The sequence below is a fragment of the Onthophagus taurus genome, chromosome 7 (genome assembly GCF_036711975.1).
Source record: "Onthophagus taurus isolate NC chromosome 7, IU_Otau_3.0, whole genome shotgun sequence".
Lineage (NCBI taxonomy): Eukaryota > Metazoa > Arthropoda > Insecta > Coleoptera > Scarabaeidae > Onthophagus > Onthophagus taurus.
In genome coordinates, this window is record NC_091972.1 from 39,432,271 (window position 1) to 39,444,223 (window position 11,953).

Below are 11,953 nucleotides of genomic sequence, written 5' to 3' on the forward strand. Positions count from 1 at the left end.
TTAATTAGTAACAAAATTTGTTCTTAACTTTTATCAAGAGTATTAATTTCCGCCCCTTTATTAAAAATTCGAATAGAATTCGCGATTAAAATCAGGAAACGTTAAAACATCAGCGATAATAATAATTCATTCTAATGCGAATCTATTATTGATTAAATCCCACCAACGCGTCCGGCACAGTTTTCAAAATACAGTATCGGACAGTTACGTCAAACGTTGTCGGTTTATTGTGCATTTGGGTTTATTTAAACGGCGAAAAATGGCCGATCCGGTGGAGCCTCCCCCTTTGTTCGAGAATGTGAATATTAACAATGAAGAGGAAGAGGATGACGTCTTTGCGTCCGCTATGCAGGTATAACTCTTTCACACAAACACGCCACATTACCGGTTTTTGCCATTTCACCTAACCTCCGAGCGAAACCACGAACGATAACCTTCCTAAATTTAAATCGTTAACTTATCGTTATTTGTTTAAATATTTATTCATCGTTTCATTGGCAGGATCATCCTCCTGTATTATCCTTAGAGGAAGAGGACGTTCAAGATGTTATTAATGGAGAAGAAATCCGTAAAATGAAAATGTCCGAAACGAGATCTGAAATGGAAACTGTGCCAATTAGTGATGATGTTATTATAGATACACCAACAATGGAAGAAGTGGGTATTAATTTTTTTTAAATTATAATCAAATAATTGTTTGAGTTTAGGTTGAAGCTGTAAATATGATGATTGATGGTGAACAATTTATTAATATTACAATTACGGAGCCTCAAAAGATCGGGGAAGGAATGGGGTCTTATCTTGCTTATCGCGTGTGCACCACGACGAATATGAGGGTGTTTAAGAAGAAAAACTTTGAGGTTTTAAGGCGTTTTAGTGACTTTTTAGGGTTGCATGATAAATTAACCGAGAAATATCTTAAAGTTGGACGAATTATTCCTCCGGCTCCAGAAAAAAGTGTTATTGGTGAGTAGTTTTAATCTATTAGTCATAAATAGTACATATATTCTGAGTCATTTATGAATGTTTTATTTAAACTTTGATAAACACATTTTAGGAATTCATTAAAATTCCTACTGTTATAAATAGATGTGTCTATAATTCTTTTTATACATTTCTAAAAAAATTTCTATTTATCAAGGGGATTTTTTAATAACAATAATAATGTTTATTTGATGATTAATTTCATAAACAATCTATTTAGATAATAATTGAATGTCTGAACATAACCTCAAAAAATCATTTTATTTTGGCACAGAGTCAATGAAATTTCCATGGCAACAGAAGGTTAGCCAATATTAAAATAATTAATTCACAAAATTGAATATCTTCAGGATTCAGATCTAATATATTCAAATAATTATAATTGTTTAAAATAAAAAAAGAAATAAATTCAATAGCAATAATAAACAGCAACAAAATAAACTACAAAAAAAAAATTAAAATTAACATTTCTTCTCATCAAAAATAACTGCTTGTAAGTTGCAACGCTTGTTGCATATCCTTCTGAAGCTCTTTGTAAGGAACAAGAAGAGAATTGAGGTTATTTTTAAATTTTGTGCTTTGTACAGGGTGCGCCAAATTGGGCACTTTTAAAGGGAAACTCCTATTTCTATAAGAGATACAGGAAAAATGATATCAGTGTCTGAGCCTCGATTTTTATAAGAAACTTAATGGCGAAAACCGCATATCGATATCTCTTACGGTTTCAGAAAAGTGCATTTTCGAAAAGTCGTCATAACTTTTTTATTATTGATAAATTCTCCTGTCTGAAAACATTTCTAAAGCAACTTTTTAGGTAGAATTCGATGGAATAAGTTAGCTTTATCTCGAAGCAATATTTGAGTAGTTATTGACATAAAAATGATTTTTTTAAATGGAACATCCTATATATTTTTGCTAATTTGACGAGAGCATAAAATTTTCATTTATAGCACACTTGATATTTCATTCAAGTCTTCTTTGAAATATACAACTTATATGTGCAGATTTTGAAAAAGTAGACTTTGGAAATAAAAGAAAACGATATAAGTAGTATCAAGATAGTTGATTACAATGAATTAAAACATAAACTCATAAACTAAAAGCAGATTAAATTAATAAAACTTATCTTATTATAAAACAAGAATAAATATATGACAACAAATAACAACACAAGTAAACCCCTGTTCTATAGGAAATGTTCAAAATGTCCCCAAAATGGTTGTGTTATAGACAGTTGACATCTTTTTTTAGCCCTTTTTGCCGAGTTGATAAGCTCAATGGGCCTAAGTGTTGCAAAAGCGTGCACAACTGCGACTTCTAATTGCTGTCGGGAATTTATTTACTATTTATAGATAACATCTTTCAATCTTCTCCAAAGGAAAAAATCCACAGGTGTTAGGTCCGGTGATCAAGCCGCCCAGCGAATAGAACCTTGATTACCTAACCAACAATCACCAAAAGCTGCGGTCAAAAAATTGGTGACAATAGCAGCATTGTGAGGCGGTGCACTATCATGTTGAAAAAATTCATTTCGCAGGTGCCCTAGAGGTAAATCGTCAACAACAGGTTCGATTTGTTGCCTAAATATGTTCAAATATTTTATTTGTGCTGTGTATCAGCAGTACTCACATACGCTTCATCTGTCCAAATACAATTTAAAGAAAAATTTCGTGCTTCGTCACATTTTCCCAAGAGCCATTGGCAAAAATTCTCTGTTAAGATCTCCTGGTCTGAGGTAATGTCTTTGCTAGTTTTGTATGGCTTCAATCTGAATTTTTTCAAAATCCGCCTAGCTTTGGTTCTTGACATTCCTGTGGTTACACTCAATTGCCGCGTTGATATCTGTGGATTATTTTCCATTACCCCTAAAACTGCTACTTCTAATTCCCCGTATATAAGCTTTTGATCTTTTCTTTTCGAATTAGGCTAGTTTGTAGATTAATCACAGTCTTCTAAAAATATTATTAAAAGGTTGCCACCTCTCTGGATATCGTTCATGATATAAACTTCCTGTAGTCTCTGCATTCTCCCCAGATTGTATAAAACATATTATCATGTCCCATTTTTCATAATTTTTATATGACATTATTTTGAAAGTTGATAACAACTAAGTAATACTCTAACGATAAGCACTAACACATACAACTCGAATCAAAATTTGACAGATAAACAATGCATTTGTTTAATCGAAACACCATCAAAGCCCACTAGCCTACTAGTACGCAATTGAAAATCTTAAAAGTTTCCAAGTTGTATATTTCAAAAAATACTTGAACAAGATATCAAGTGAGATATATTTTTGGAAAGGAACTTTTATGCTCTTATCATTTTTGTGTCAATAACCACTAAAATATTGCTTTGAGGGAAAGCTAACTTATTCCATCGAATTCTACTTAAAAAGTTGCTTAGGAATTGTTTCTTCTTAGAAAGGAAGATTTTTCGATAAGAAAAAACTTATAACGACTTTTCGAAAATGGACTTTTGTGAAATACACACTGTATCTCTGAAACCGTAAGAGATATCGATATGCGGTTTTTGCCATTAAGTTTCTTATAAAAATCAAGCCTCAGACTGATATCATTTTCCCTCTATCTCTTATAGAAAGAGGAGTTTCCCTTTAAAAGTATCCAATTTGGCCCACCCTGTACAGTTAATGGATCATGTTCTACTATCTTTTCAGCAAAATTATTTGCGTCTTGTATAAATAAATTAAGTTCCTTCAACGTTAATTTGTTACATGGGGAATTAATATATTCTTCATCCGTTCCTGAGTCATTTTCTATTAGTAGCGCTTCTAAGTTTGCACTAAACTCTTCCTGTTGGTCATTGACGAGAGACTCGATATCAGCAGGAAGGAGGTGAATTGGCGAATGATATATACTGTCATATATTATCTTATATATCTTATATCATTTTACTGTATTGTAAGAAGGTTATCAGTTTATAATGTTTTGAATCGATTCAATGAGTAATCTAGTAGCATTCAACTTGCCTGAGCTTCCGGATGGTAGTAAAGTTGACCAGCAAAATGATGATGTTAGATCTATAAAAGAGATACTTAACTATTTGAAAGTCCAGACACCTAATTTTACTGTAAAGCGATTGGGTAAATTTGATCCGTCGATATTGAATCGTAAGCGCCCATTGAAAATCTCTTTTTCCTCCTCTGATGTAGTTCACAATGTTCTTAGGAACATTAAGTCATTATTAAAATCTGATAAGTTCAAAGCTGTTGTTTTAACAACAGACAAAACACCGTTGCAAAATTCTTTCTACAAATCTCTCAAAACACAGCTTGATACCCGCATTGCCGCCGGCGAGGTGAACATAAGAATTAAATATGTGAATGGGTCACCTAGAATTGTATCATCTGACAGTGACCGAAGTATCCAACGGGGAAACTAATAGAATCCAACAAGAAGACCCACACACTTCGTTTATTTTATCAGAATGTGCAAGGACTACGAACAAAAACTCACCAATTATACACAGCCACAAATTCTACCGATTTCGATATTATTTTGCTTACCGAAACATGGCTGTCTCCGGACATCACCAACTCTGAGTTGCTGCCTACTACATTTAATGTGATTAGAAATGATCGTAATCACCGTCTTGTGGATAGAAGAGTGGGCGGTGGCGTTCTTATTGCCTGCAGTCAGCAAACCAAATTTTTCAACTGTGATATGTCCGAGATTTTAAATCTTGCCCCGCTAATTGATGTGGTTGTTGGTAAATGTGTCTATTTCTCGATCAGCATATTTATTATTACACTATACATACCTCCTGATGTTCCGCTGGATGATTTGGAACTGTTTCTTGATTCGCTTAGTATCAGCTTGATTGGAAAGAATATTATAATTTGTGGCGACTTTAATTGCTTCCGTTTTGTGATGTCCGAGAATAGCCTCGACCGCAAATCTTTCCTTTTGAAGAACTTTGTTGATACTTTAAACCTAGTTCAACATAACCATATCTACAACTCTAGAGGTAGGATACTCGACTTAGTATTTACTTTAACTGCGAAGTAACTGCAGAGCGTGACGTTGCACCCTTACTTACTGAAAACTTTAATCATCCTGCACTGAACATCTCCATTAAATCTCAGAATATTGAAGATGCTCTAGTGTTTCCATCAAATAACAACCTTCGTTTTAACTTCCGTAAAGCGGACTTTCGTGGATTGTATGACGATATTGGTCGTGTTGTCTGGTCTGATATATTGATGTGCTCGGATATTAATATTGCTGTGGAAAAATTTTACTATAATATCTATAACGTTATTGAAAAACATGTACCCAAATACTGCTTATCGCCGTCGAAATTTCCTCTATGGTTTACTGGAAGCACTAAACGTATATTGAATATGAAGGAGCACTACTTTAAGAAGTGGAAGAGTTCTAAACAGCTATCATATTATGATGAATATGTTAGGTTGCGTCGTTTATCCAAGGATGCAATAGTTTCTGATTATCAGGCTTATCTCGTGAATACCGAAAATTGTATATTGACCAACCCCAAAAATTTCTGGCGTTACATGAATCAGAAACATGGTAATTCGCGTATTCCAGGCTGCATGACCTTTGCTGGCTCTGAAATCTCTGATCCCCTGGAAATAGTGCAGGCCTTCTCTGTCTTGTTTTCTGAAGCCTTCAATCCTGGACTTACAACTATCGGTAACTGTAACCAGCAAGTCAACTGGCCTGGACCCTTCTACATTACTCCATTTTCTATCCAGGAGGTAGAAATCTGTATGAAACGACTAAAGAATGACTCTACCGCTGGCGACGACGGTCTCCCAAGTTTTATTATTAAAGATTGTGCACCCTTCCTCAGCAAATCTTTAACCTTTATGTTTAATTTGTGCTTAAAAACTAAAACTTTTCCTGCAGTATGGAAAAAAAACTCGGATAACGCCGGTTTTTAAGAAGGGAGACAGATTTAGTATTGAAAATTACCGACCTATTAGCATTTTGAACAATTGCTCGAAAGTCTTCGAAATGTTGCTGTACTCCAGAATGAGTTACTGTGTTGCCCATACATATCTGATCATCAGCACGGATTTATGACTGGTCGTTCAACTATGACTAATTTAGCAGAGGTAACGCAGTTCATCAGCGAGCACATGGATAAACGGGAACAAGTTGACATAATTTACACAGATTTTACAAAGGCATTTGATAGATTAGATCATGGAATACTTCTTTCTAAACTCTGCAGTCTTGGATTTACCAATGATTTCGTGGATTTAATTTCATCTTACCTCTCCAATAGACTTTGCTATGTGAGCTACAACGGTTTTAAATCTAATACGTTCACTGCTGGCTCTGGTGTTCCACAGGGTTCCAACCTGGGTCCCCTTCTATTCAATGTTTATCTGAACGATCTATTACGACGACTTGATTGTAATGTGCTTGCTTACGCCGATGACCTAAAGATATTCGCTCGTGTAACATCCCCTGAAGACTGTGTTATCTTACAGTGCAATCTGAACATTATCAGTTCCTGGTCAATACAGAATGGAATTGACCTTAACATAGCAAAATGCGTTGTCGTATCTGACACAAGGTGTAATAACCCATTAAGGTTTAATTATAGTGTGGGAGTTGAAGCAATACGCAGAGAACGCGCTATTCGAGATTTGGGTGTCTTATTCGATGACCAGTTGCAATTCAAAGACCATGTTAACGCTATAGTAAAGTCAGCCTCTGGTGCATTGAGTTTCATCATCAGGCAATGTAAAAAATGTAACAACGTAGCTGCATTAACAGTACTTTTCTATGCGTTTGTTCGTACAAAATTGGAATATGGTTCTATGGTTTGGTATCCTTATTATACTTCTCACCAGCTCATGCTCGAGAGAGTGCAAAAGAGGTTCTTAAAATACTTACATTTTAAAACAGTTGGTCAGTATCCGGAGCGAGATGTTGACTACGTTGCGTTATTGGAAGAATTTAATTTTTCATCTTTGAACAATCGTAGAGAAGATGCTAGTAGAAAATTTTTATCGAACATCGTCAATTGTACTGTCGACTCACCTTCACTTCTTGCTCGAGTTGGATTCATTATACCCAGACCTGGTATCAGGAATAGCAACACATACCAGGTGCCGATCGCTATGGCACGGAACGCAAATAATGAAGTTACCACTTAAACTATATATCCCTTATTAATTTTGTAATTTGTAAAATATCCCTATTGTGACATATTATTATTATTTTTTTTTTTTTCTCTTGTTTTTGTTTTGAATTTATCTGAATTGCTATTAATTTTTGTTTTGTGCGCTTCACATCTCACTTTACCTTTTCTTCTCTTTGTTGTACATTATCCTGTAATTGGGTCTTCCTGTTGGATAATAAAGAGATATATTATTATTATTATTATTATGACATACTCACTCCCATTTACATATTTTTAAAAGAACAAGGAAGGCAATGTCTCGAATTGGAAGACGAAAACTAGCTTCAACATTTAATGTTTCTGACTGACACCATGCAGCACTTACAAACTTTCAATTTAGGTTTACAAGGAAAAGAAAAAACTATAAGTGATTTGTCTCAAACTGTATTTAAACTTCAATCAAAAGTTTAGCTTTTTCAAAATGATCTGAAGTCAACAACATTTAAACATTTTCCTCGTTTAAAAGCAAGGTTTTTTAATATTATGGAAGATAAAATGAGTGAATATCAAGAAAAAATTAAAAAGTTGAAAACGGATTTTAAAACCAGATTTCAAGATCTGAGAAACTTCAAATTAACAATTTCATTTTTTGTCAATCCATTTGCAATTGATATAATGTAAGATGGTTTTTTAATTTCTGACATTATACTATCCGACATAGCATCAAGAGAAATAGAAGTACTAGAAATGAAGGAAGATTACAAATTCAGCACAAATCTCTTCCCTGACCTTGTCGACTATTTTTGGTACAACATATTCTTGTGGGACTTTATACTCACACATGAAGTTAGTTAAGAAAAAATATCACTCACAATTAACTAATCAACATCTCAAAAAATTCCTGCGAACCCCCTTTACAAATTATACGCTAAATGTTAAAAAATTATCAAGGGAAAATCGCCTGACTTTATAATTATTAAATATTTTGTTTTTATTAGCTGTTTTTCTACTATCTTTTACTTTTCAATAAATAAATATTCCCATAACTATCGAATCCAATTACATTAGAAATATGACATGGCTCGCAAAAGAAATATTAAACCTGTATATGGCTCCTGTTGATCTCACCTCTGCCCACCGGTGATCTATTTGATAGAATGAGCATTTAGAGCTTTTTTGAATAAACGTTGGCTGAGATAGGAGGTTTTAAAAAGTATGGTGAAATTTGCCAAAAAATGAACGCAATCAAAAACTTTTATCAAAGTCAACATATCTTTTTACGTACAATTAAAAGGTGCAATAAAAACTATAACATTCCATTTAAAATAACGAAGTTATGGTCTACTTCTGGTAGAGCGGAAGTGGCAGCCATCTTGAATATATTTTAAACCTCTACGAATAGTGAAACCTGAAAAAGTTTTAACGAACCAGTTACGCGAGGCACCTGTATATTCTACGCCACTCTTCATTTTCAAACACTCGTCCGTATATCGGAAGCAGAATTTTTCTCTTAAATATTTAGAATAAAATGATCGTATACAAAGTGATATCTTTTTTATTTTATTTTTGTCTTGACCGGTTTCGGTAATTAAATTACCATCTTCAGAAGACACGTCAAATTACTTAAAAGTTAAAACAAATACTACACATCTTTATACGAACACAATGATTTGCAAATCATGCTAAATTATTTCTTTGGTTCAGAAGAACCAAAGAAACTCCCCAGAAACTGCTTCCTTCGTAATTTGTGAGTGATTAGGCATTTGTAGTCGTTAGGTGAGGATGTCTAAAGTAGGGAAACCACATCAGTCGGCTTGTCGCATACTTAATTTAGTAGCCCTAATGATGAATGACAGTAGTATGCCCGTCTCTGTTGAATAACGTGCAACTATAAAGTTTTTCGTTTGTGAAAACGTAAAATCAGCCGAAATTTATCGCAGATTACATATTTGGTTCAGGAAAGCTACCCTTTTATGGTCAGAGTGAAAGTTGGGTGCAACGAATACAAGCAAATATTGATTTATTCAATGGTTCATTCGATACATTCTAAATAGAATAACTTAGAGAAAAACATTGCTATTCTTCATATAGACTATATTCTCAGAATTGAGGCTCTTTTCTAATTTTGGTATTAAGATCACCTAATATTGACGTCGTTCCCAGGACATTTTCGGTAGGTTAATGAGCAGTCAGTGACAATAATTATGTCTTGGGATAAATTTAAAGTTTACGATTTGTACAGAAGAATTGTATCTGTTCTTCTTGATTACATTTGTACATTCTCCATGGCTACTTATCTCTTTTATAATTTAAATACTATTTGTTAAATTAGGAAACGCAAAAATTAAAATGTCAAGTCAACCCGAAGGTGGTACAGTAAATGGAAACGATTTCGTCGAAAGACGCCGTGCTTCTCTCGAAAGATATCTTCGCCGAACTGCTCAACATCCAGTTCTCGTTCTTGATCCAGATTTTAGGGAATTTTTAGAATCCGGTTAGTACCATAACCTATACTAATCGTTTATTAAATCTTAAATTAATTTAATAATTTTTATAGATGTTGAGCTTCCAAAAGCAACAAGTACCTCAGCTTTAAGCGGAGCTGGAGTTATGCGCCTTTTTAATAAAGTTGGTGAAACAGTGAATAAAATCACTTATAAAATGGATGAAACAGATCCAGTAAGAATTTTTATTTTATTTATTAATTTCAATTAATTAATAAAAAAATTATAGTGGTTTGAAGAAAAATTAGCTCACGTCGAAGCTTTTGAAACTCAACTCCGCAAACTACATACAAGCATCGAATCGATGGTAACATATCGCAAAGAACTCGCAAACTTAACAAACGGCGTAGCTCGATCCGCCGCGATGTTATCAGCTTGCGAAGATCACAATTCCTTATCAAGGGCTTTATCTCAACTTGCTGATACTGAAGAGAAAGTTGAAGCTCTTCACGTCGAACAAGCCAATACGGATTTCTTTATTTTATGCGAACTTTTAAAGGATTATTTGGGACTATTGGGTGCTGTTAGGGATGCGTTTCACGAACGAACAAAATTGTTTCAACATTGGGAACATTCGAAACAAATGTTAACTAAGAAACGCGAGGCTAAGGCTAAATATCAAATTAATAATAGAACGGATAAAATCGATCAAGCTGGACAGGAAGTTTTAGAGGTATATTTATTTTAATAAATGTAATTGTATTTTGAGATTTTAATTTTTAAGTGGGAGGCGAAAGTTGAGCGTGGTAAAGAAAATTTCGAACGAATATCAAAGATGATTAAAATTGAAATGGATCGATTTGAGAGGTGTCGTATTAATGAATTTAAAACTACGTTTATTAAGTATCTTGAGAATCATATGGATCATCAAGCTAAGGTATTTATTAATTTTTTTTTAAATTTTTGTTTGGGTAAATGATGTGTTTATAAATAGATGGTTAAATATTGGGAAACATTTTTACCTGAGGCTAAAGCGATTGCTTGACTAGACGAGATCTACCGGGAATAGCAACAACGACATTCCAATTGGAAGTTTCCTTTGCTGTGAGATTATTTTTACAGCTTGCCTCTTAATGTTTTATTTTAAACGAAAAAAAAAAATTGGTTAAAAATAAGAACAAAACATTTTCTATTCTTAAATAAGTGTATTAAGAAATTAATTAATTAATTTTTTTATTCATCCTTTATGAATATTAAAATATATCTAGGTTTAAGATGAAAAACTATTAAATGAACATCAACATTTTTATTTATAACCATTTATTTAGGATGTATATAAGCTAATTAAATTACCTCCTTCCATTTAAAACGAAAACCGATAAAGTACTAAAAATTAAAAAAAAAGTACAACAATCACGTAGAATTAAAATTAAAAAAATAATTTTAATCTAATTAATTTTTTTTTAATTTATGAAAATCGTAATTGAAAAATCACAAGTTAAAACATCTAACACCACATAAAAAACACCGAAATGGAATTTTTGTAATACGCCCTTACATACTTTTATACAAAAAAAAAGTTTGTTAGTAAAATAGACAAATAAGGACGTAATAACGATATAAACAGTTTTAAAGCATAGGTAATATCGTACTAAATATAAAATAAAAGTTATATTTGTGTATAGAACAAAGTGATAAAGGCCAAATGTAAAAAAAATTAAAACGCGATTTATTTAAAAAAAAACTCACCCTTATATTTTGGAGAAAATAACAAACACGTTTAGTATAAATCCTATTAATTCTTTAGTGTAACAAAATACTTTTTATGCTTAAGAATGTAAGGTGTTCAAGTGATTGTCTCTTATTCAGTATAAAATCGGTGCAATTGTGTGTGTTTTTAGAGGTACGCTTCAAAGAGTAAATGTTGCTCAATTATTTTTGTTATACTACTGTTATGCTTATTATTATATTTTTGCGTGTACACTTTATAAATAAATAATTGTATTCCATTACAAACGATTTTTATTTTTACCCAAAATTGATATATTTTGTCACCATGATAATTTCAACACCGAAATGAATTAGAAATACATAAGAATACTAAGGGAATTCGATAACAATAACAAAACAAGAATAATACATAAGAAAATTAAAAGCGTATAGGGAGCCACTGTTATGCAAACGATTCCATATTAACAGTGGAGAACCAGTATGATCAATAACTCATTCTGTACAGATTTATAAAAACAGCCGAAAAATTTTATATGGAAATACCGGAAATAGTGTGCGAGAAGACCAAATCGATGGTAACTGCTAAAGACCCCATCAGATGCAAGTTAGTTGTGAATGAACGTATAACAGACCAAATAGTAATGTTTAACTATCTGGCGAGGCCGCCTCTGAAC

The 11,953-nt window shown here is 32.9% G+C and overlaps 1 protein-coding gene across 1 annotated transcript; it reads left to right on the plus strand.

The window, feature by feature from the left end:
• Positions 1–45: 45 nt before the first annotated feature.
• Positions 46–10,698, plus strand: LOC111419161 (sorting nexin 1). The gene is made up of 8 exons (XM_023051931.2): positions 46–352; positions 502–657; positions 708–966; positions 9,437–9,598; positions 9,662–9,783; positions 9,838–10,281; positions 10,333–10,485; positions 10,543–10,698. The coding sequence occupies exons 1-8, from the start codon at positions 260–262 to the stop codon at positions 10,591–10,593; spliced, it is 1,440 nt and encodes a 479-aa protein (XP_022907699.1). The 5' UTR covers positions 46–259; the 3' UTR covers positions 10,594–10,698.
• Positions 10,699–11,953: the final 1,255 nt, after the last annotated feature.